Below are 24,617 nucleotides of genomic sequence, written 5' to 3'. Positions count from 1 at the left end.
CGGCGGGAACGCGTAAGTATACTTGTTCTCTTGACTGCATATCGCTCGGCTCTATTGCAAAAATCTAACCTTACGTTTCATCTCCCACATCATTTTCACTTTGACTACGCTCTTGATTCCACTCCTCCCAATCCTCCCTTAAAACATTAAAAACTTACTTTCCAATACAGTAATCAACGGTGCTCCGGCAAGTAGAATCACCGCCTCCATGAACACCCTCGCGCTACTCCCCATCCTCCGCCAACACGACTATGCGTCCCAACCGCAACCTGCTCGTCGGACCCCGTCGCATTTCTAAACGAAGAAGCATGGCTAGCAACCCAGTCGGTACTCTCCAAGCACGTCCCTTGCACCAATTGCAGGAATGGAATGGGCCGTTTACCGATTGTGTGGTGGCCGATGGCCATTTCAAAGAGGCGTGTACGAATTGCTATTATGGGGGGCAGGGGAGCAGATGTTCGTTGAGACATGGTATGTTTGTATTCTTCTCTCTGGAAAATCGACACGCAAATTGGGGAGGAAAAGTCGCAGTTGAAGCTAATGTGAGGAATAAATAGAGCATCAAAACGCAGTATCTCATCTTCAAGCAGAAGCCGAAGATGCCCCTGATATTCCGGGCATGGCGCCTGCGAATAATTTCGGTGGCCAGCTGGGTGATTTAGCAGAGTGGCCGTCGGTATTGCTTCAGCAGGGTTATTGGTGCTATTATCATACCCGCGCAAGGAGTTCCTCCTGCAGCGAATGTGCCTCGTGGGGGAGGACCGGTGGTCCAAAGCGTATTGCGCCGTTATTGGTGGGACCGGTGGGTATTGGGTTGGCTGGTGCAGCTGCGGGGGCTGCGGGGGCTGCAGCGATTTTGGTGGCTCCGCAGGGCCCTGGCGTATTTGGGGGGACTAACGCATCTAGAGCGCGTGCTGCTAGAGGTTTGAGTGATGTAGAGTTGGAGGCGATAGGATTAGGTTGAGGGCTGAGTTGGCGAGAGCTTCGGCTGAGTTGGATGCTGTTAGGGGAGAGCAGATTAATAGGGAGGCGTTGGAAAATGAACATGAGGAAGAGGAAGAGGATGAGGAGGAAGATGATGAAGATGATGATGAAGAAGAAGAAGACGAAGAAGAAGTCGCAGCGCCGCCGCCAGCCAAAAAGCCGAAGCATGGAAAGAAGATAAAGAACTAAAAATGTACAATATATGAATTCAACGACTAGAGATTGAGAGAGGATTTGGGGTTCTTAACTTGGAGTACGAACAGTCAAGAATGGCGATGTCAATTTTCATCATTCTACTGTCTCATTCTGCTTTCTCATACACTTCCACTTTCCTCAATCTTTCGCTTCACATATTTTCCCATGCTGCTCGCCCAAAAATCTCTAGTCGCACGGTTCTCTCAATTCATGGAATTAGAAAGTAATTTTTTATTGCAGGTAGACGTTTTTGGTTATGTAAAACAGTATTAGTATATCAAAAAAACCCCATCGAATGTTTGTGCATCATACAAACTGATAAATACAAAGCAGCCACCCTTTGAAGCTATACACTGAAAAGAAATTCGTTAAACTGGATGAGATGAGACAACATGTCCAATCTCCAATTCCCATCCGAAGCTTTGATTTGGAAGATCATAGGGCATTCCAAACTCATGATATCCAACATGCCTCACAAACGACTTGATCCCTCTCTAATCAATTTCCTCAACCCCTCCCTCACTTCGATTACAATATCACGAGCATCCATGGTCTCTCGAACCAACCCAACGCCACTGCCAGCGTATGTACACAGACGTCCCTTGTTCCCATAGCCTTCATCTCCTCTTTTCGCCTCGTCTTCATAAAGCTCTTTATTCTGCTCCATACTCATACCGTTCGCCTCGTCCCAGTAACTTTTGTTGACTACTCCTCTTCCATTATATTCTTCAGGCCAGCCTGCTGTTCCTCTTAATCTATCATAAAGGGTTGTTCTCGTGGTTGATACACCACCATCTTCTGCTGCCAATACCGCATTTCGGTAACCCGTCGGTATCACTGCCTCGGAAGAAGCCAAAAACCGTGTACCCATGCATATCCCACTAGCACCCAACATAAATGAAGCTGCTGCTCCACGTGACTCGACTATTCCACCAGCAGCAATGAGAGGTATGTGTGAATATGCGTTTGAACGTAATGCAGATGCGCATTCAGGAAGTAGGGAAACAATCGAGGATGAATGAGCGAGGCCGTGACCACCAGCATCAGAACCTTGAATAACGAGAACATCAGGGTCACAGAAGTGAGCGGCTGACAGAGCAGAAGAGACGGTGCCGACTTGGATCCAAATCTTGGTAAGATTGCCTGTGAGCTTCCGGATTGAATCTGTCCACTCCTGCAAATCCGAGCTAGTATGTGGCGCGAACAACCATACGGCTGCAGGGGGGAATGGAAGAGGGGCGAGAATTGACAGGACATGCTCGAGATCACAACCCCAAACTATAAACCCTATCCCTATAGGAAGAGTATCTCGATAGCTTCCGGGAATAGGGTCATCTGAGAGAGATTCTTGAATCTCTCTGATTTCGTCCGAAAGGGTGGTGAGACTGGATGATTTCTGGTATTAGTTTGGGCATATATGAAATTGTACATAGCGTAATTCAGACTGAAATAGAGAAGAGTCCGAGTTGTAATGAATAAGAACATATTGCATGAACAATCGCTGGATAGCATACTGTCCCAATACTTGATGGTCAAAAGTATCAACTGTCTATCAGTGGCATAAAAGTGGAGTATGATAGACACGGTACATGATCCAGATAGCTCTCCTCTTAGTGAGCCCATCTCGTTTATACTCATTGTGAGATCTTCTCTGGAAAAAGCAGTGATTTGCGCTGAGAAGCGAATATAAAGAAAAAGGAATTAGCTCACTCGTGACCAGCAGCAAGGAAACCTAGACCTCCAGCCCTAGATACAGCTAAAGCCAAAGCAGGCTTTGATATTAAGCGCATAGGAGCAGATGATATAAGCGGATAAGTTGTCCATGGGTAGTCCTTACGGAGCGTTTGTTTGTGGTTAGAATGTGACATGATTCGATATGATCCAGATTTCCTGTAGCTGGTAGATGCGAAGTAATGGGAATCAATGCAATTTTCGATGTCTGAGGATGGATGATACGAAGAAGCTGGAGAGCCTTGAAGATAGCAAACAGGGGATTTCTATTTGGATTTCATGTACAGCGCGATAACAAAATAAGGACTATGTTGAAGGTGTCTTTTGAAACGTGTTGTATAATTTTAAAACAAATATGAAGTGATAAAGAACACTCATAAATACTTTATTTTGCAAAAGAAAAGAAAAATGATGCGGTCGTCGACAGGCAGGTGGGCTAGATTGTTGACTTCACAAATGAAGAGGAGGCTGAAAGAGGCTGGTGTGAGCCTCGGCCGCTTCTATAATGTCCCGCTATACCTAATTTGTGTTAGCCCCTCATTAGTCTTGGCATTATCTTTGTCACCAGCTTCACAGGTTTATTATATCTTCACTGTTACTGCCAAACTTACAACACACTGCTTCTTACTGGTCCTGCCATAGCCCCTTCCATTCATTCTTGGATAACGTATCATACCTTCCTCCAATTGAAATATCAGCTTTTAATCTTCAGACGAGCACATTATATCTTGAAATACGCTGTAAGTTCTTTCCAATTTGTAGCAAAATCCACAATGTCAAAAGAGACACAAAGAGGAAATGATCAAAAAGAACAATTACTAAAGCAATTATGGCCGCCTTAGGAAACATGTCTAACGCGCCTGAGAGGTATATCTTATCTCCATAGCTTTCATAGCTATATGCGCCCCGCGCGACGATGAAGGATAGAAGCTAATCATACACAATAGATTCGAGCTATTCATTCTCGGAGATGGCGAGAAGAAGTGTACTGAGGAAGCCGATACGCGTGAGTTGTAGATTAATTGCGCAAATGGGCTCTTCTACTGCAGCTTATGCTAATGAACTATTATCCAGGCACCCCCAACTCCTCGATTTTTACCTTCAATAAAGAAGACCACACTCTCGCCAACATGTTGCGTGCTCACTTGTTGAAAGATCCGCATGTTATATTTTCTGGTTATAAGAGTATGCCTACCACACTACTAGCACAGTTCCATTATACCAATGGCTAGCCAGGCTTTTTCGAGATTCTGTACTAATTGGAGGCGCATAGTTCCTCATCCCCTCTTTTCCAAATTCGAACTCAGAATCCAAACTGATGGTGAGATAACTCCCAAGGAGGCTCTTGTCGCCTGTTGTCGTAACTTGGTATCCGAACTTGAGGTTTTCAGTCGCGAATTTACTAAGGAGTTTGAGTTACGAAAGATGGTCAGCGGTGACGTCGCAGCTGCCGACAAATAATTCATTATATAAAAGGATGACTACCTAGAATTAGGGATTGGGGCGTTTTTGGGAGAGGAATGGAGGTGGTATGGCGCAAAATGGTATGGGGTCTTGAGGTTCCATCATGATCTGGGTTGGTTACATGGAGCTACACAGTGGATATCTAATTACTCAGGAGGAATGCCCGCCAGTTTGCATTGACATTCAAGTATTTCAGCAATGGCAAGAGATATGTTTTCCTACACTGGATCGTCTATGAGTTAGTAGTCAATGAGGTGAAATAAATGCGCTCTTCGTGCTTGAAGTGGGAGCCGGTGCGGCGTCTTTGAAGACAATCGTTCAAGCTGCAACAGGGAAAAGGGGAGTGATGGATCCGTGGCTCTGCAGGCACACACATATGTGCGGCTTTCCAATACAGCTACTGCTGGCTGGCCATGATTAATAAGTGCAACAACAGAGGTCTTTCTTCCCTATGTAGTCCTTACCTGTTCTTCATGAATCTGAGTCAAAGATTGAAGGCCTGTACTACTCTATACGTAAAGTATACTCGCAGACACCAGTGGACAGTGGTCTATCCGATTCAATTCAGACTCATGTTTGAGAATTTCGCGGGAGCTCAATTTTTTCTCTTGGTAACAAATGGTCTTGGGTATAGGAACAAAAATCAGGGCAGGTAAGATCTTTACATCAAGTAGGTAGGTAGATATCAAAATCATCAAGAATGAGAAAATTGTGTACTACTGAATGGCAATGGCTGGATCGCGAATCATGGAATGTATCTACATTGTGGAATGCACCAATGCACGTAATTGTTTCCTCCGAGATATGTTGACACAGTTGAGTCGTGGTCCAACAAGGGATCTAATTCGAACCTTTCAACATACGTCAAGTTGCATTCCATCTAAAGTAAAGGGTAAATGTTATGTTGGTATGTTTCCTCTCTTTCGACATTCGGATCCCCTCGCCCTCAATTAAGAAGACACACGGAAAACGAACTTCCTATTAAGGATTTGCTTCCTCTACAGAGCCTCACACTCAGTTAAGAATGCTGGCAACACACCACTGTTTTGAAGTCAAGGTGGAGGTCGTGGCTGGCTCTGATACTTTTTGATGAAGAAGAAAAGAAAATTGTTGCGCAAAATTTGAATATTTGTAGCTGCAATGGTGATCTGCGCTAATTACTAAGCGAAATGCAGAGTTTGCTTTTCGGTCTAAACTAATTTTAGTAAAGTGAGATGATGTAGCACGTGATACCGCGATTATTCCAACAGATTGATCCAGATTTCATTCCACGGATGGGCGGCTACGCAACATGTCAAGATTTTCTCTTTACATTCCGATCTTTAGTTCAATGCGCCATGAGCAGGAATTTCTTTAGTGTAGTCCTTTGTGAGTGGAGGAAGTACAAATTCCATTTCAACACCTTACTTGCTCAGATCTCATCTTAACCAGTGTTGAGCACTCGTGCGTCCCAGCAAGTTGGTAATCCCTTCAAAGAATTCTTCGGTCATAACATCTGTGATTATGATTGTCATGCTAAGCGTTTGGGATGATTATTTTTTTCGTGCAATGGTTGCTGTGAGCATGAATTGGTGATTATCATTCCACCTTGCAGTTTAAAGAATATCGAAATAAAGTGTGATTTTTGGTAGAGTATTTGTTCCTTTTCCTGTATTTAGAGAGTTGCGGCTCTCGATTTGAAGCGTTGCTCACGGGAAGGATATATAAAGACCTCATTTGGAGTGAGCTATCCAGTGGGCGAAGATGCTTCTGGGGCGTTCAGATGCTTCTTAAATCCTTCCTGCTTCTACGCCACATTCAAAAGTTATCATTCCTCAATTCTGGAAAAGGGAGTTTAGTCTTATGCATTCTTCCGCGTCTAGTTCATATGTGCTATTACTGCGCACATGGTACGAGGGGCTTTTTAAATCACTGCGATATCTTGATTCCGAAGATCAATGTCTTGAGTTGGCTTTCAGGTCCTGGTGTTGAACTCAGGTATGAGGCTTTTCAATGCGGGGAATGTCAAGATGGTGTAAGACTTTGAAGAACATACATATAGCCGAGGACATCGCAATTTTTTGGCAATACGACTCTCTTTGAGTTGTAGATTTAACAATGTTCTCCATGGTTACATGGTTGCTTCTTTTGGCAGTGGCGGTAGCGGCCTTCCTTGATGTTGAAGATGATTTTGAAACAATGCAACTGCCAAAGTCTTACCAAACCGGATGGTTGATGATGGAGTTTTCCAGCTAGGAGTGACTAAAGTTGCGGGAGTTCCAAATGTTCGAAAACGACAATCCAAGTCAAATTTGGCCAACCCTTACATTGGAGATATTTACATGATCACCGGTATGTTATATCAAGCGTAGCCTCGATTTTGTTGTCTAATCATAAGTAGTGCAGATTGGGTATCCTCCGCAGTCTATAACCCTCAGTATCGATACAGGAAGCAGTGATGTTTGGGTGAATCCACAGTGCGCTACGTCGGGGTGGGCATCATTTTGCGCCAGTTATCCTCAGTACGATCCTACGAAATCTACCTCTTTCGTACCGTTGAGTCAAGCTTTGAATATAGCATATGGTATCGGTGCAGTCACTGGAGCTTATGCGACGGACAATTTTATGTTGGTGAATATTCCACTTTCCCAGGTGCTTATTTGACGAATTTTAGGATGGGGTCAGGTCCGACCCTTAAAAAACTTCAATTTGGTGTTGCATCAGGCAGTAATCGAATGTTTGCGGGTATAATGGGTGTATCCTGGGGACTTGGCCTTGGAACTGGTTATTACAATATTATTGATCAACTTGCCTTGCAAGGTCTGACAAAAACTCGTGCATTTGCCATAGACTTGGGCAATGTCGATACAGCTTCAGGTATGACTTTCAGGTTTCCGTGACTGTACTGGTTGACTAATTCTATAGGCTCCATTATCTTTGGCGGTCTCGATACAAAGAAGTACTACGGCTCACTGATTAAAAATCCCATTATACCATTTTATCAAAGTCCTGATGGGTATCCAAGGTAATTGCTTTTTTGATTTTTGTCCTCCGTATTGGACGGTCTTACTGAACAGTATTGAAATTAGATATTGGATCAATATGACGTACTTTGGTATTACATTTCCAGGTCAACTACCGACGAATTTGACATCTACCGGTTATGCGAAACCCGTCATTGTTGACTCCGGAAGTACATTGAGTTATTTGCCACCTTCACTTGTCAACGCCATGCTCCCTTATTTTCCAGGATGGGTCAGTAAAGGGGGTGGCCTATATACCATACCTTGTAGCTTCCGAAATATTGCAGGGACGATGGATTTTGGATTCGCGGGGCAGATCATCCGGATCCAATTAGCTCAATTCATATGGTTCAATGGTGCTACATGCTATGGACCTATTGCTAATGCCGCCGAAAAAACGGATGTGATTTTGGGAGATACCTTCATGAGAGGTGCTTATGTGGTGTTTGATCAGGACAACGCAAATGTTCACATTGCGCAGGCTGCGAATTGCGGATCAAATATTGTTCCCATTACTTCGGGTACCGATGGAGTTCCTTCAATGACAGGAGGTTGCCCGAGTCCAGCATTTTCTTATGGAACATCATCTTATACGGTTAGTAGCTGTCTTAATCTTTCATAATAGCATATTGATATCAAGCCTTGAATCAAAATGCTAATATGAAAAAAGGTCTATCCAACTCCTTCGGTGAGAATCTCGTCTTCTTCGTCCACATCTTCTTCATTCACATCTTCTTCAAGAAGTAAGTAATCTATTCAACTTTGCGCTCTCAATCAGAATGACAGATAGTTTACAATACAAAACTTCCTCTTCCAGCCTCATGAGCCAACGCTAATTGAATTATTCAGGTTCCACAACCTCATCTGCCTCCCTTCCTGCATTGGCAATTACTTCAACGACATCTCCTCTCGCCACTTCAACAACTAGACCTTTAACCACTTCATCCTCTACACCAACAGTTAGATCTTCTACATCCTCACCTCGCTCTTCATCCTCTACATCAACAGGTAGAATTTCAACCCTTCCAACTTCCTCTTCATCAAAAATCACTTCGGTGAGCTCTTCTCCCACAATAGTTACAACGAGAGCCTCTACCATTTTATCCTCTTCTTCATCCTCTACGTCAACAGCTAGAACTTCCACTGCCTTGTCATTGATAACCACTTCGACAAGCTCTTCCCTCGCATTAGTAATAACGAAGTCTTCTACCCCTTTGTCTTCTACATCAAACACTAAATCTTCGTCCTCGTCGCTGGTGCCTGCCCTGATTGGCTCTACGACTACGTCCACGACATCTGCCAGATCCTCTTCGTTTTCTTCCTCTCGGCTTTCATCTTCATCTATATCCTGCGGCATCGGTTGTGGACCGACGACCACTGTGTATATTACCGTTACAAAGTCGGTCTGAAAGTGATGTGCATGTTCAATTTATTTTGTTTCGATTCGAGATGGGATGTGTAAGGATGGCCCGGTATAACGCATCATGAATACCTAGGTTCGTTATGATGCGATTGGGTAGGTTGGACTCGTTTTTCACTCAGGCGTCTGTATTGTGTGGTTTATTATATGTTGAGACACTGGACAGCCTACAGTATACGAGGGCAGCTGTCCAGGGAAAAGATAACTGGCCGCTTATGTCGAAACGCAATCGGATCATATGAGTAGCGAATTCGGTTTAAAGCTAGTGGGTTTGGACCTTTTGATGGATGTAGAGGGTAGAAGAATTTAGAATTCTCTCTTCCGTCTATGTGCTTGTTGGTCTATCAATATCAGTGTGAAATTGTTTTTACTCATCCAATCTAGTCTAGTGTATTGAGCAACGTTCCATTATTCCTGGTGAGATCAGTAAACGAAGGATCTCAGTCCAGGCTTCAAAATGGCTCGATTATACTGGAGATGAGTTCGAACGCTTCTCGTGATCCGGAAACTTCATGAGACGAAAGAAGATTGAAGAATATATCCCGATGGGTAGGTAGTCAAGGTCGGTTTGTAGGCATACTTCAATTGCCACATCGCAGCCACTTCATACAAGGAAAAGGACTATTGATGGCAATTTAAAATCAGAATACGAGTAAGATATGTATTGAGATTTCAGAACAGAACAGGACACAAAAGCCACGCCAGTCTAATACTTCTTATGTTTTGGGATTTTATGTATGCCTGGAATTTGGTGCGTGGAAACGCCGTGAGAATCAACTCTTTTCTGGAATCCGATGGCCATGTACATGCGATAAATGCCACTACCAACTGTTGATGTTGCATGCTCACTAGAGCCAACATACACGACTGCATTCGAACAACAGTTGGTACACTTTTATTCGCTCTTGTAAATAATGTCAAATAACAATGCCATGCAATCTACCGCATCTCGTTGCTTCGACATCGCCGGTAGTCAACACATGGTAAGAGGTCATGAAGCTTCCGCTGACCATATGGACACATAAGCACAAACATGGAAGATTTTATAAATCCATCAATTATAACCTCATTAGTTCTCCTAAGGTGATTCCATCGCACTTTTCATTCTTAGGAATGCCAGTCGAGTTTGTAGTATAGCCACTACCTCCAGCGCTTGCATTCTCAGAAGTTTTGCTATTCCAATCTGGTATATTTGATATCATCACATGACGGCAATAGGGTCTGAATAATAAGACCCTCTATGCATTGATGAAGATTTGGATCAATTATTTTTAGTATCTGAATAACCCAAGTTGAGGTTTACAGAATGTCATGCGCGTTTGTTCGAATTTGAGTTTGCCACGGGGTCGTAAGCCTGTGGAGATTACCTTTAAATTAGGCCATGGACATTGTTTGACTTCCGAACGCTCCTGTCCTATATGTTGCTGCACCCTCAAACTTTTTTCAACTCAATTTGAACTGTGGACACCCATCATCAGTAATACTCGACGCAAACTACAATGACATCTTACAATATCACCAGCTCTATTTTCGTACATATCCCTTACACGTCGTCAGGGTTTATTTAATAAACAAACTGAGACGTTCACAAACAAATCTATCACTCGGTACCGGTACTTCAACCGTTTTAGCGGTAAAGAAGCTGATGAAACGCTGGCTTCAAATTACACTCAATCCATACCATCTCCCTTTAAGGAATCTTGGCAATCGATCAAAGTGGATATCATTTTATGTTCCTGGCTCGAAAAAAAGCTGATAGCCGTGCTCGCCTTGATAACGAATATCAGAGTGGCTCGGAATGGTTAGATGAAGTGGAGGCTGTGGAGCTAATCGTTGAAAGGGAGATAAATTTGGAAGAAGCTTAAGCTTGGATCTCCATATGATGATGAATTTCAATGAAATTGGATCTTAGTGGATCATTGTGACTTGGTTCGATTGGTTCTGGACTTTCAAATGTTTAGGACTGAAGATCGGATGAAAAAGACCTTTCCATCCCTTTCTTTGCTTGATTTCAATTGAAGCTTGTTTGGTTGGGTTCGTGTGCTGTTCATCCTGTCTTCATTTTCTCTCTCCTTCCCTTCCTCCTAGTTTCTCATACTTTCATTGTAAAGATTTATCTGGAATTGTACCATTTATATACCCCATTGTTTACTTTTAATCCAGGCAACCTTAATCTGAACTTTATTTGCATATCAGTCCTATCTCAATCGTGTCCGCCAATCTTTTCCAAATCCAATCTCACCTGCCTTCCCTCAACTCCATAGGTACAACCACAACTTACCTGACCTGATTCTCCTCCCTCCCTACCTTTCCAATGGTTCACGCACGCACTTTTTCCCGCCAGCTTGGCAGTACGCTCCCTACGCACAATCAACCTCAAATCCCACCTCAAATTATCATATCCGATTCAGAAGACCCACACAAGCCTGTATACTACAAGACTACACACTGGAAGAACTCCTTCCTGAATTCCGTTCAATCTTCGCACATCAAGACTAGTACCTCTTTCCGAAATCTTCTAACGAGAATCAAGAAGTTACCTTCCAGATCCAAAGTACTACTTGGTCTCGTTTGCCTTCTTTGCTTGGTATCACTTATCGGGGCGCTAGGCGGCGTACGTCTAGATATTTTGAAGGGAGCAGAGCGATCTCCATATCCGCGGATACATTACGCGACGCATAATAAGGGTCCAAAGTTTGATCACAATAGGGATAAGGGAGTGAAAAGGGAAGAAGCTCCACCAATACCTGTGCAGGCTATAGGACTCACGCCGAAGAAGGTGACTCCTGTAGTTCATGAAGAGGGAAAGAAAGTTAAGAGGGATGAAATATCGACTACGGGACTTACGCCAAGGAAACTCATACCAAGACAGTTTGGGATTGTAGCAGACGCAATGTTAATGTGATAGTGCGGCGTTGAATGATGAGCTGTAAGTTATCTTTTGGTCAATATGGAGCAATTGTAATGCGAAATGAAGCTTGTAGAATCATTGCTAACATCTGAGGAAATAGTGTTGTGACGTATGCCACAAGCGTTTGCTAAATGCTAATAACTTTGAATCGAATTTTTCGGTAAGCGGATGTGGTGAGGACTGAATGAGGAGTATATCGGAGTTTGAAAGGAAGGAAGTAATATACCAGGAACGAAGGGAACATTAGCAAAAAGAGTATTTGGATACGAATTAATGATGTAGTAGAACATAGAGAATATTTGTCATCAAGACAGAATTTCAAACAATATAAACCCATCTAATCTAAGGCTCTCGAAGTTTGGCCATATGAAACATGAAAGTTTCCATCTTCAATCAACTGGAGAACAGGAACAAGGATTTAGAAGAAAATTTGCGGGAGGATGAAATCTTTCCCACTCGCCGAAAAGTTTCCCATGCTGTCTCGTCTAATATCGCTGTTTCATAAACCTCGTTGCCATCCCTTGGGTCGTCAATCTCGGCTATGCATCATTCGACCTATTATATCCGACGAGATTATGCTAGGATTTTGTGATATCGTATCGTAGTTGCTGGGAATACATACCTAATGGGAAACCAATCGATTCGCTTCTATCGAGCCATGACGAGATCAGGTGAAAGCGGCTGAGTCTCATTTCTGACTGATCTCGGAAGCTCAACTTGACGATTCGCTCTTGGATCCAAACAACGTGAGAGAAAGCATGATGCACTCCAATATATGTAAAAGTATTGTATTAAAATTACGAATCGGCTGATATCGTTGCCACCATGAATTTAGTTGCATCCCATCATTCCTCCTATTCTATCTCACAACTCTAGCTTTGTTGCGCTTTACGCAAACATTGCTGTCTCCTCCAATATCCTCTCCTTGCGTCATCTAAGGTCTCTCAACGGCAAGATCATCTCCAACTCCTCCGCCAACCAAGACCATCTGTCTATTCTGTACTCTCCATGAACTTGGAGTTCCATCAAAGGATTTGGTGTCAACAAAATCATCTTCAAACTTGAACCATGCGGAGAAAACATGTGTTTCTGTTCCTTCCGTGTTGGTGTCGAAATGGTTGAATGTGATGCTGTTAAGGTTTGTTAGTCTTAATGCACATCAGAAAAAGGGCAATACATACTAGGTTGTAACATGAGCCTCGCTGCTGTTTGCTTGGTTGATCAAGATAGCACTACTTGTCAACTGATGAACACCATTTGCAACGTGGTCTAAGCCATTCTTTTCGTTGGCGATAATGTCGTCTCTTCCGATCCCTTTGAGTAATTGTTAGCTCATTTGTCATTTCTTCTATTGTTCACATGTTTCAATGCTCCGCAAGAACTATAGCCATCTCTTTGTCGGGAAGAAATGAGCCACAAGGCTTGCTTTTGAGTAGACTTGAAAGCTGCGCGTGGAAAAAAGAAAACAACATACAAAGTTCGGCTCCCAAGCCAGTGAAGTTCGCAATAGCGTCATTTGTGTATACAAATTCTAAGGCAGTCCAGTTCTTTGAATCGAGGATAAAGGTCTCGAAAGCGAGTGTATAACGGATTTGCTCAATGGGCGAGTAAACGTATTGTGCTGATGTAGGGTTGTACAAGGAAGCGAATGGAGACCAGGACAAGGCTCCTGGGAGGAGAGCGAGGGTGAGAAGAACTGCTGGAATCTGCATTGTGATGGTTTTTGATATGGATTGAAGATGGAGAGGATGTTAATGAAGTGAATGTTGATGGAATGAATGTTGATGAAGTGAAGAGTTGAGATGGAGGTGAGGACGAAGGATTAAGTACCCAAGAGATACAAATGCTGAGTCCATAATTTCCGGAAAGTTTCCCAAGTATCGAATTCTTGTGAACGGTAGCACAGATTGATGTGCAACTCGTGCACCTTCCCGGGACAATCGAGCTCGTTGACTATTCAGCTACAAGCCACTATCTAAAATAGGCTCGAGAACTTTCCTGTGCCAAGTAACGTTATATGAATTTTGTTTCATCGTGACTATTGGTTTGCCTTCAATATGCTTTTCCCTGAGCATTCGACTTTGCAACTTCTGCCTTTGCTTTGAACTCATATCAGGACTTGGTGCATCGGCAATTCACATGTACCTGAATCTAAAGCCCTGTGTGTCGGCTCGTCCCGACTAGTCAAATGTGATAAACACGACTAGAGCAGCTAAAGAAGCTTATTTGGGGAGATCCGACTTGGCACTTATTCACACCGTGCTACGCTAAAGGAAGGAATAATTGATTTCCTCATAAGGTTTCTCCTCCAACCATCCTCTGTATGGTCACATGACCTAAAAATTGGGTTGCAAGGTAATGAAGAGAGTCCAAGAGAATCTTCATTCGTACTGGTGCATTGGTTTTGGGTTCCATTCGATCTCCGACGGAATTCTTCAGGCTTCAAAAAGGACTTTCAAATATTGGTGTGAGTGGAGATGAATTCATACTTCAAGATAAATCGAGTATAGATTGATTTATTCACGTTGTTTCAAACCCAAGCGATGCATTGATCAAAGGTCAGAACGCTACACTTGAGCCACACCGTGGACATTACATTTGAGGCTAACGATATTCAAATCTGGCTTCAATACCTACCTAGGCACATTTAAAGTTAAATGTTTCCACTTCTTGCAGGTGTTGATTGTCAAGCTTCCGAAAGCTGTTGCTCTACACCGTGGCATGGACAATGCATTTAGTGATTTGATCTTGGAATGGCTAGCTTGCTTTTGTCAGACATTCATTGCTTTTGATGGACGATCCTCTTGACCACTATATTCTCACTTGTAGCCAATCTACGAGTCATTTGTTCCCACCAAAAAAATCGTGCTCTATATGTTTAATTGGGTTCGAATATGACTTACAGGAAGAAAAAGAAAGAGTAATGTCAAATTTCCGACAGCAATAACGTCGGTGCAGGCTTAATTTATTGCATCAACTATCACTGCTGTTGCTCTCTTTCTTTTTATAGAATCTAGTGATTCAGAGTAAGCGCCATCAGTGCTGGTAACCATACCTCGAACTATAGATTTTCTCTCTCAAAGTAGGCAGAAGATTGGAAAGTTTCTTGATCGCTTCATTTTCGGAAATTGTTGCATCTATTGCAGGAGGTCGATGACTGTGGATTGTCCTATGTCCAGCCAGTCAAACCCGAAGACAATCTTCTGGTGGATGAAATCGTCTGTCTTCTCTACAATATTTGTTTCCTGTGCGACACAAGAGCTTGCAATACAGCAAAGATTTTCCGAGAAAATGCACCAACTTCAAAAACAATAAGAATAGTATGCCTATAAACTCATATCGCAAATATCCTGAGCGCTACTAAACCTCTGAGATGTTGATAGCCATCAGTTCCTGTAGTCCATTCATTCGTAAGACTGACACATCAGAACAGAACCAATGATCACCAAAGTTCCGCCACTGAGTCGAACAAAGTATCAGTATTTGCGAAACCTACCAGAGAATCACGCCGTTGTACGAATCTACATGTAAAAAATACGAAAGCTATACGGTAGCCAAGCATTGATAGAAGAGCCCCGTTGAGAAAGGTGGCTGTCACTCGAGGATAGTGAAGGGCGGTAGTCTGACTCCAGCTTCCAATGGCGAATCACACTATTGAGAGTCAACCATCTGCCACAATATCAGATTATATGGACGTTACTCACTATTGTAAATTAAAATTACGATGGAGTTTAGTATGTGGGTACCTATCATCGTTGATGTCTGCGACATCTATGAATCGAACAAGCGATTGTCTCAAAGAGATAGACAAATTCGCAAAAGCTGAGGATTTGAAATGTGGAATGCATCGGTTTTGGGATGAGCCAAGGGGGTATACTTTTGATCTCTCTTCAATGAAAGGATGGTAGACTTGGGATACACAGAACAGAATGAGCCATCATTGATATATGTTTCAAGCGACCTACATGGAAAGCGTACCAGCGCTTGAGTTTCTTCTCCTCTTCTCTCCCAGATAAAAGAGAAGCAGAATAATAGCCTTCGAAAGGATAAGAAGCTTGAGAATTCAGTCGTTTCCCCTACGCTATAGGAGGATGAGAAGAAAAGTTTTCAGCACGCATAGGCATGCACTTCAATTTCCGTAAAAGCACATATACAGCAAGGCTGCAGCAAAGAATCACTAATTAGCATGAACTGAAAAGCCATAGAACTCACTAAATATCTCTATCCACAACCAAGCCATCAAAGCTAGAAACAGCAACACAGAAGACACTACCAACCTCGAAGACAACGTCATGTACTATATGAATCCTCTTGATGTCAAACATGCCGTAGATTTTGCATCTCAGAATGTAAGTGCAAACAGAATTATAGGTACGCTAACAAAGTTCCACAGACCAATGAAGAATGATTGCTAAGTTTCCCAATGCATTAGATACAACCAATTCGGAAAATTTTGATATCTGAGATGAATTATAGTCCTCGATAACGGTGGACTGCGAGTTACCAGCTACGATAGTGCTATCAAAGCTATAGAGGTGTGTTCCGGAGATAATGGCGGATATACTATCAATCACGATGTATTGACCAGATTGATTGAATAATTGGGACTTGAATGAGCAGGTCAAGTAGACCTTCCAACCGTACAATATCCGAACGGATCGATTACCACTATCACACGGAATTTACTCTGCCAGCCGATGTAGAGTCCTACACAGACACCATTTCAACACCATCACCACCACACGCCTCAATAACACGTTTTATCTTCCACTCAATAACCCCTCCCTCCTCCCCTCCACTCTCCAATCCATCATTCCCGCAGTTACTCCAAAATTCTCAGATGCGCTATCATCAGCTCAGCCCACACCAACAAACACAAACACAAACACAAATATTGGATCCGCAGACCAACCGTTGCAACCTCCACTGTAATATTTTAGTCTGATACTCGGAGAACCCACTATTACATATATGTACGTGCCGCTCACGCTGCTACTTCTATTATTTATTGGTTAGGTACGGAGAGAGAGATGTGTAATCTTACGAGCTGTAATGGCCAGCTAGCGTGTATTTCCTTTCGTGTAAAGATGGGGATGAGAACAGGATGGATACAGGTCGAGATGAATCGCGTAAGAGAATCAGAATATATATCTGATATTCTTGGTCGAGGTATCTGTATAGTGCTCATGATGGGATAGGATGTAATATGATGATATCATCATGATAAATGGATAGATTCGGATGGGGGAACATTCGGCTCCTCCGATCACTCAAACACTCGTTCTCCCCTCTAAAACTCCATGTTGGAATCCTCCATTCCCATTCCCATTCCCATTCCCATTCCCATTCCCATTCCCATTCCCATTCCCATTCCCATTCCCATTCCCATTCCCATTCCATTCCCATTCCCATTCCCATTCCATTCCCATTCCCATTCCCATTCCCATTCCCACATCCACTCAAACCTACCCATCCCCATCCCATCAACCGCATAACATAAGCTCACCCATCCCCAACTAAAATCATTCCTGTTCCACCCCTGTCTCTCCAAACAGTTATTTCCCCTCCACATCAAACCAACTCGATGCTAAAAGTTAACCCCCGCACTACCACTTCATTACACATGGCGCAACGGGCACCGCAAACTTTTCCTTCGCGGTATAAATACGCTGTTCTCCAATCTCGTGCACATTCTCTGTTTTCGGTAGATTCTCCTTGCCAACTTTCTTCCTTATCCCTCGCGACTATTCTCCTCCTATATATCCTGTCTTTTCTCCTCTCACTTTTCCACTATAACCCATAGCCTCACCGCTACCACACATATCCCACCCCAGCATGACATCCAAAATCACCAGCGGCTATGCCGTCATCACCGGAGTACGTATCCCACCAACCCATTAAACCCGCCCCTTCGTCCCCTCACCCTCTCCCCGCTCTCACCTCACCCTCCCACTAACCCCCCTCCCCAGGCCGGCGGCGGCATCGGCAAAAATACCTGTCTCTCCTTCGCCAAATCCGGCGCCTCCGGCATCCTCCTCGCAGACCTCTCTCTCTCATCCGCCCAATCCGCCGCGCAAGAATGTAAATCCTACGCATCCAACCCCGACTGTCGTATCCTCTCCATCCACGTCGATGTGACAGACGAGCAAAGCGTGCAGAAAATGGTCGATACAGCCATCAAAGAATTCGGCCGTATAGATTATTACGTGCATAGCGCTGGTGTATGATCCATTTCCATCTCCATCTCCATTTCCAATTTCAATTTCAATCCCCCCCAAGAATCCCAACTCCACCCCTCCCCTCCCGCACTAACACTAACACCCCCCCTCCCACCAGATCGGCACCAGCACCTCCTCCCCCCTGGGCTCCCTGCCCCTCTCCGAATTCGACCACATCCTCAGCACCAACATGCGCGGCACGCTCCTCTGCAACCGCGCCATCGCAAGCGCCATGCTCCTCCAAGAACCTCTCTCCTACCAAGGCCGCTACACCGCGCGCTCGCTCGGACGCGGCTGCATCGTGAATCTCGGCTCCGCGAACTCCGTCGTGGCGTTTCCCGGGAAAACCGCCTACACCATCGCGAAACATGCCGTGGTTGGCATTACGAAATCCGGAGGTAAGTCATCCATCCTTTGCATACCTACTCGAGTGTTATCCATAATTATTCATACCCCTCACGATTGCACAGAACTAACCCCCTCCTTCCCCCTCAACAGCAGTCGACTATGCCCCCCACGGCATCCGCATCAACGCCATCTGTCCGACCTGGGTAGCCGGCCCCATGAATACGCACGAAGCAGCCCTCAACCCGCACTTCGAGCACATGGTGCAAGCTGCCGTGCCACTGAAGCGCGTGGCGCAGCCCGACGAGGTAGCTGACGCCATTCATTTTCTGTGCAGCCCAGCTGCGACGTTGATAATCGATGCGGGGTCGGGGTTGACGGTGCGTTTGTTCTAGTGCGTGGGTGCGTGGATCGACAAATGAGAGTTCTTTTCTTGATTGTCTATTTGTAGGAGGATTTCTGCATGTATAGCCAGATTAGAATGCTCGGCTTGACGACTTTAAATTTTCTTGGTTTTTAGGCCGCTAAAGGGGAACAATATGAACATCAACATGTGACAATTTTGCACAACCGATGAATGATTATTTGCCATCGTAGCCTAACCACGGAGATACTACATCCCATCAGAACCAACAAAGAATCTCAAAATCAATGCAGAATAGAAAGGAAAGAAGTACGGCATCTCATCACTGTATTTTTTTGATCAATTGTCTTCTCATTTATCTCCACTACCTATATCATAATCTCGACTATCTTACTTTTCTACTACCAATTCCTACAACCCCATCTCTCACACAACTGCGTAAGCCCCAATTTAACTACTTCATCAAAAGCCATCCTTTGTTCTCTAAGCACAACCCCTACCAAAATCGACCAACAAAAAAAAAAAACAGTCCACCACGCAAAGAATGCCCCCTCCACATATCCCAAGGGTATTTACAAAGGAGTAGAATGCTAACTCTACCATCCAGTGCCATCTCACAAGTCAGATGTCAAACTTCGCATCATAAACACAAGCGATTTCTTAAAGCCTATCAAATGAAACAATGGATGGCGGTTGCAGTAAGAATGCATGAATAGAAAATGAGAGAATCCTCTCATGAATGAAGAAAAAGGCAAAATAAACATGAAAAGTGTATCACAGAAAAAGAGAAAAAAAGAAAACGCCTTTCCCAAAATATAATGCAATAGGCCCTTTTCAAGAAATTTGAGACGAGTCCTGTTCCGCCCACAAGAAAGACATTATCTTTTTTTTTTAATTTAGATTTCCCACAACCAAATGCCCATGTTCGTGAAGTTCATATCCATAGCAATTCATGCTCCAAACCCTTACAGTCAAGGGGGCCCAAGTTATCCTTCATGCTTCGCTCTTTTTTGATCTCCGCTTTCTAGATGTTCATCTTGATCAGGGGTCTTTCGTTTACCGCCCCTTTCACCATTATCGTCTCTTAGAAAACTTGGACCTGTGCCCACAACAGGAGTTGCAAAATTTAGAGGACTTGGTAATGTGTTTGAGTCACCACCTCTACCGTAATCCCAACTAGGATTTCCAAAAAATGACGAAGGACTAGGGAGGAATTCGTTGTTCATGAACCGCGATGGAAGAGCTGAAACCGGTGTTACGTTTTCTATTATATTGTTGTTCGAGTTGTTGTTATTTCCACTTGCATTGGATCCTTGAGAAGGTTGTGTAACAGGATGCGGTCGTGCAAAAGGATTAGGTGGCCCAGATGCGCCGGCTGACAATAGAGCCGAGGCGGAAGGCGAAGGTGGTGGTAGTACCATTCCGCCATGATCACCGCCATTGCGACGCGCCTGAGGATTAGCGGCACTCGCAGATCTTGGGGATGAGAGATCTTCCGCAGTGGCAGATCCGCCATTATCCGATGCCTCTTCCGGAATCTGCACTTTCAACACAGGCCTTTTACCACCACCAACACTCAACTGAGCACTGTTCGTGCGAGATGGTGGTGTAAACCCATCTGGTAAGGATGACATGGATATGTTGCGATTTTTGTTATGCGTTTGTGATCTCTGAGGTGGCGAAGGTGGCTTTATACGATTCACTGTAACATCTACGGATTGAGATCGATCACTGGGTTCTTCCTTTACGGTGTCAGTATTGGAGGTTGAGCTTGCCCAGTGCTGGGACAGGATCGATCGGCTCTCATCAATTGGCGTGAAAATACTTCTAGATTTTACGGATAAACGCTTGACCGGGTCTGGCATCTGTGATTGTGGTTGTGTTTGCTGCTGTTCTGGTGAGGGCTGAGGCGGCTGCGATTGTGGTGGAGGTTGTGGCATTTGCTGTTGCGGCGGTTGTGGAGGAGAAGTAGTTGCACGTGAGGATGCAGGCCTTTCCTGTGGTGGGAATGGTGGCGGTACAGAAGATTTTCTTTGCTCCTCCACGTATAGCTGCTGTACTTGCTGTGGGTGAGGATGTTGAGGCAGTTGCTGGGGATGTTGCTGAGGATGTTGCTGAGAATGTTGAGGCAGTTGCTGTGGATGCTGCTGGGGGTGTTGCTGAGGATGTTGCTGAGGATGCTGAGGATGCTGTGGATGCTGTGGATGCTGTTGCATATGCTGTTGAGGGTGTTGAGAGAGGTGGTGTGGGTGCTGCTGCGGTGCAAAGTGTGTGTATTGTGGTCCAGGACTTTGATGTGGATGGGGAATTCCTTGCGGGGGGCCTTGTATGTGCTGCGGAAGCCCATGCGCGTGTGGTGGCAGACCAGGTGTCATTTGAGGGTTGTAAGGTGATGGATTTGGCGCATAAACAAATTGTCCGTTGGTAGGAGGGCCATGAGGATGCGGTACGAGGGAGCTTTGTCTTCGTGGAGCATTTCTAGATGATGGACGGGATCCCATTCCAGGTTGTGGCGTATGTTGTCGTTGTTGCTGTTGAAGATGCGGAAAGACACCATTTGGAATTGGAGGCGAGGCAGATGGAGTATGATGGCGGATGTGTTGATAAGGTTGGTGTTGAAATTGAGGGGGCATCATTGGTTCAACTGATCCGTGATGGGAAGGGGGAGATCCATCATCGTCATCGTCGTCATCATCCATCCCCTTTCCTTTGCCCGAATAGTCGGCAGGTCCTTTGTGTTCGTTGGCTCCTCCATACTACAAATAATGTCAGCTTGTAATCCTTGCGCCAGACGCGGTAGAACACGTACGTATTGATATCTTGTCATAAACTCTCCAATATCACCACTAGAATATTCGTATAATTTCTTATTGCTGCCAAATATTATAACCGCGACATCGACGTTACAGAGAACGGAAAGCTCATGCGCCTTCTTGAACAAGCCTCCTTTGCGCTTCAAAAAGGTCCTGGGAGAGGAGAGTTAGCATTTTGCGCCGCGGATGATATTCGCACAAAGAGAACATACACTGAACGATTCCTATCATCCTTGATAGCCTTGATCTCAATCTTTCTTCTCCCCATTGCGGCAGAGGCGCGCCGTTCTTGTGGTATGAAATTCGATTGCGTGAATTGGTCCAGCTTCAGACGTGTAATTGAGATGAACTATTCGAAGTAAAACTCGCTGATTGTAAGAGTCGCGTAGGATCGTGGTCATCAATGAATGATATTGAGGGGACAAAGGAACCGAAATTTAATGTGAATTTTGGAATACAATAGCGGCGAAATAGAGCAACACAAATGAATACAGTAATCGATTGTATGAATAGCGGCGGAGCAATATGTCTGACGTGGGATAAGAGTTTAGATGTACTTTGGCCGTGGTCGTTAAATGTCGATATATAAAACAGTGACAGAAAAGTAGATGTCGAGCTGATGAAGGGGGTCGTCAATAAGGTTGCGACCGAGTCTGTCCCTTTGACAAGACAGACGTATGTATGTGACGAGGAAAAAGGTGCGTTAACAAGTGGATGTGATTCGATCTGATTTGATCTGATTTGATTGTAACTTTTTTTTTGCTTTTGCTCCAGGCAATTGAAGAAGCGCGAAGAAAACTCGAAACACCCGCACGCAAACAGTGATACAGGCCGTGAAGAAAAGACACCTTTTTAAACAAAAAAACTGGACAAGCTTGATGTGCGTGAGAGATGACTTCTTGAAGAGAGGAGGAGTTGGATCAATGATATAGGTCTGGAGAAACCGTCTGCAAAGAAAATCCCAAGTCAAAGTATGGAGATGAGGTTAGATGAGGTTAGATGAGGTTACTCTTTAATTTTTTCTCGAGAATCCTTTTGAAGTACAACTGATAGATACCTAGTGATAGGACTGATAAAGTATATCGCGATGAGATACTAAATATAGATATTTTTGGATCGTGATATAATAAATGATGAAAGGGGGGAAGGGGGGAAGAAGGGAAAAATGTATGGAGGGTGGTACCAAAGTTCAAAATCTGAAAGGAGAGAAAAGGGAATTTTCTTATTAAACCTTGTCTTTTAATTTTTGGATTAATGAATGATTCTTTTCATTCTATTGAAATATTGAGATTTATGGACTAGACTGCAATAGGAAGAATATAATTCATATAATGCATATAATTTATAATTCATGTAATCCATATAATCCATATAATCCACATCCATCGTATTTTCTTGATACGTAGTAAGCAGACAAGAGATGGACAAGGAAGGGGTTTGGTAGAAGAGAAGTCATTGTTCGCATTCTTTCCTTTCCTTTCTTGTGTTGCAGGTGCTTTTGATTTTGGCTCATCTTGGTAAAGATTGATTCGTCCTTTGACCTATTAGGTAGGTAAGATTACTATATATGTACTCGAGTAGCATATGGATAGATAAGGCAGGCTGGGTAGATTCTCTGACAGGTAGGTGTTGATCATGATGCCTGCTTGCCCTTTGCGTTGGTCAATCAGCTGGTAGTGGTAGGTCGCTCGAGTAGTTGGATGAAAGAAATGATGTCTAATATCTGGTGTATAATGTCTAATGTCTAATGTCTAATGTCAGGTGTCTATGGATGCAGATACAGATGCAGATACAGATGCAGATACAGATGCAGATACAGATGCAGATACAGATGCAGATACAGATACAGGTAGTAAAGAGGACTCGAGATAATCATACTACAATCTAACATGTTCGATGTCTACCGATGTCTATGTAGGAAAGGTATTGCATTATATTGAGATCTCATTCTGTAAAACCTGCCCATATACATAATACTATACCTCTCCAGAGTAGACATCCTCGTTGTCATTTCCTGGTACCTTTTCTCTGTCCGGTATGACTAGGTAGGTATTACTCGTAGAAGCGTGAGAATTGATTCATCAATGGCCCGCTCACTCATACTAGGGCTCTTGGGAGCTCTCCATTGGTCCCAATTCGTAATGAATTAATGAATCCATACATCTGATGCACTACGGTACTCAAGCACAACTTACCATCACTCAAACGAGTTAAAGGGTGCGATGTTTGGGCGGGCGCGGAAATTACCTCCCGCGGTAGATAGATTCGAATGAGTTGACTTGATACTCTGATACACTTGGATGTCGAGATTTGGTTATCAATGCTCAATCCCTTCCTGGCCAATGAGGGGTTTGGGTTTTCTCTACATTATTGAGGGTAACGATGATATTTGATGCCTGACACCTGATACTTGTTACCTACATATGCATACAGTACACGTACCTAATATCAATATCGGAGGTACCACACACTACTTGCGATCGACAAGATATCAACTCCTCTACCCTTCTCTACCCTCCCCTAAACTTCCCAAAACCTCCTTCATGCAAGATTCGGAGATACCATCCATCTACATCTAGATCTATACCTACATCTATAACACACAATCCAGAAACAGCAGCGCACTACAACAGAAGAGGGAATTCATCGTGCATCTTCTAGCCGAGTATGTGAATATAATCTTATTATTTAATTCCAATCCGATCCGATCCTTGAAACTCATACGACCTATTTACCCAGCACATTCAAAGACAAATCCATCCATCCCGACTGCAGTATACTTGGTGACCTTAGATATGACAAGCCTCATTCAACTTCGAACCGAGATACCCTTTGCTTTCATGTGCAACCATGATGATACCAACGACTTACCCGCAAGGATACCTACCTACCTATGTAGGCACGGTACTCAACCTCGCAGTCGTTTGTCCTTTCAAGCTAAGCTCAAGCCTCCTTTCACCCTGTCGATATGAATCGTGTGTGCACTGTGCAGTAGGAAGATGACCAGGGAGCTCTCGGTCGCCTTTCCATACATTGCTCTCCTCCTCACTCCTCTCTCAAGTCCTTCCTAAGCGCCCGAGAAGCATGTGTAAAATACGATGTTTCCCAAATGCCAGGCTGGTCATGAGTGGCCGAGCAAGCACAGCTTTGCATCATCTTTAAATTCCGAC

General features: G+C 43.9%; 9 protein-coding genes across 9 annotated transcripts; 5 read left to right on the top strand and 4 right to left on the bottom strand.

The window, feature by feature from the left end:
- Window positions 1-251: 251 nt before the first annotated feature.
- EAF02_002893 (uncharacterized protein) lies at window positions 252-1,173 on the top strand (the record flags this gene model as incomplete). Its single annotated transcript, XM_038898941.1, has 3 exons — window positions 252-471; window positions 558-923; window positions 983-1,173. 3 exons carry the CDS (start codon window positions 252-254, stop codon window positions 1,171-1,173), a joined length of 777 nt encoding a protein of 258 aa, XP_038761229.1.
- A 478-nt stretch (window positions 1,174-1,651) lies between these two features.
- On the bottom strand, window positions 1,652-3,047 carry EAF02_002892 (uncharacterized protein; the record flags this gene model as incomplete). Its single annotated transcript, XM_038898940.1, has 2 exons — window positions 1,652-2,564; window positions 2,890-3,047. 2 exons carry the CDS (start codon window positions 3,045-3,047, stop codon window positions 1,652-1,654), a joined length of 1,071 nt encoding a protein of 356 aa, XP_038761228.1.
- Window positions 3,048-3,739: 692 nt separating this feature from the next.
- On the top strand, window positions 3,740-4,371 carry EAF02_002891 (uncharacterized protein; the record flags this gene model as incomplete). The annotated part of the gene is made up of 4 exons (XM_038898939.1): window positions 3,740-3,777; window positions 3,858-3,916; window positions 3,985-4,095; window positions 4,184-4,371. 4 exons carry the CDS (start codon window positions 3,740-3,742, stop codon window positions 4,369-4,371), a joined length of 396 nt encoding a protein of 131 aa, XP_038761227.1.
- A 2,210-nt stretch (window positions 4,372-6,581) lies between these two features.
- EAF02_002890 (uncharacterized protein) lies at window positions 6,582-8,127 on the top strand (the record flags this gene model as incomplete). Its single annotated transcript, XM_038898938.1, has 6 exons — window positions 6,582-6,705; window positions 6,755-6,980; window positions 7,028-7,230; window positions 7,279-7,378; window positions 7,443-7,971; window positions 8,047-8,127. 6 exons carry the CDS (start codon window positions 6,582-6,584, stop codon window positions 8,125-8,127), a joined length of 1,263 nt encoding a protein of 420 aa, XP_038761226.1.
- Window positions 8,128-8,217: 90 nt separating this feature from the next.
- Window positions 8,218-8,733, bottom strand: EAF02_002889 (uncharacterized protein; the record flags this gene model as incomplete). The annotated part of the gene is made up of 1 exon (XM_038898937.1): window positions 8,218-8,733. The coding sequence occupies one exon, from the start codon at window positions 8,731-8,733 to the stop codon at window positions 8,218-8,220; it is 516 nt and encodes a 171-aa protein (XP_038761225.1).
- A 2,377-nt stretch (window positions 8,734-11,110) lies between these two features.
- Window positions 11,111-11,701, top strand: EAF02_002888 (uncharacterized protein; the record flags this gene model as incomplete). Its single annotated transcript, XM_038898936.1, has 1 exon — window positions 11,111-11,701. The coding sequence occupies one exon, from the start codon at window positions 11,111-11,113 to the stop codon at window positions 11,699-11,701; it is 591 nt and encodes a 196-aa protein (XP_038761224.1).
- A 940-nt stretch (window positions 11,702-12,641) lies between these two features.
- On the bottom strand, window positions 12,642-13,419 carry EAF02_002887 (uncharacterized protein; the record flags this gene model as incomplete). The annotated part of the gene is made up of 3 exons (XM_038898935.1): window positions 12,642-12,837; window positions 12,889-13,021; window positions 13,182-13,419. The coding sequence occupies 3 exons, from the start codon at window positions 13,417-13,419 to the stop codon at window positions 12,642-12,644; spliced, it is 567 nt and encodes a 188-aa protein (XP_038761223.1).
- A 4,123-nt stretch (window positions 13,420-17,542) lies between these two features.
- On the top strand, window positions 17,543-18,665 carry EAF02_002886 (uncharacterized protein; the record flags this gene model as incomplete). The annotated part of the gene is made up of 4 exons (XM_038898934.1): window positions 17,543-17,584; window positions 17,677-17,928; window positions 18,044-18,323; window positions 18,424-18,665. The coding sequence occupies 4 exons, from the start codon at window positions 17,543-17,545 to the stop codon at window positions 18,663-18,665; spliced, it is 816 nt and encodes a 271-aa protein (XP_038761222.1).
- A 955-nt stretch (window positions 18,666-19,620) lies between these two features.
- On the bottom strand, window positions 19,621-21,715 carry EAF02_002885 (uncharacterized protein; the record flags this gene model as incomplete). The annotated part of the gene is made up of 3 exons (XM_038898933.1): window positions 19,621-21,390; window positions 21,444-21,600; window positions 21,660-21,715. The coding sequence occupies 3 exons, from the start codon at window positions 21,713-21,715 to the stop codon at window positions 19,621-19,623; spliced, it is 1,983 nt and encodes a 660-aa protein (XP_038761221.1).
- Between the last annotated feature and the right edge of the window lie 2,902 nt (window positions 21,716-24,617).

Source organism: Botrytis sinoallii (genome assembly GCF_014898435.1).
Source record: "Botrytis sinoallii strain Bc 23 chromosome Unknown BSIN_004, whole genome shotgun sequence".
In the NCBI taxonomy this organism is placed as follows: domain Eukaryota; kingdom Fungi; phylum Ascomycota; class Leotiomycetes; order Helotiales; family Sclerotiniaceae; genus Botrytis; species Botrytis sinoallii.
Note: the sequence above shows the minus strand (reverse complement) of the source record. Positions and strands in the feature narration are given on the sequence as shown.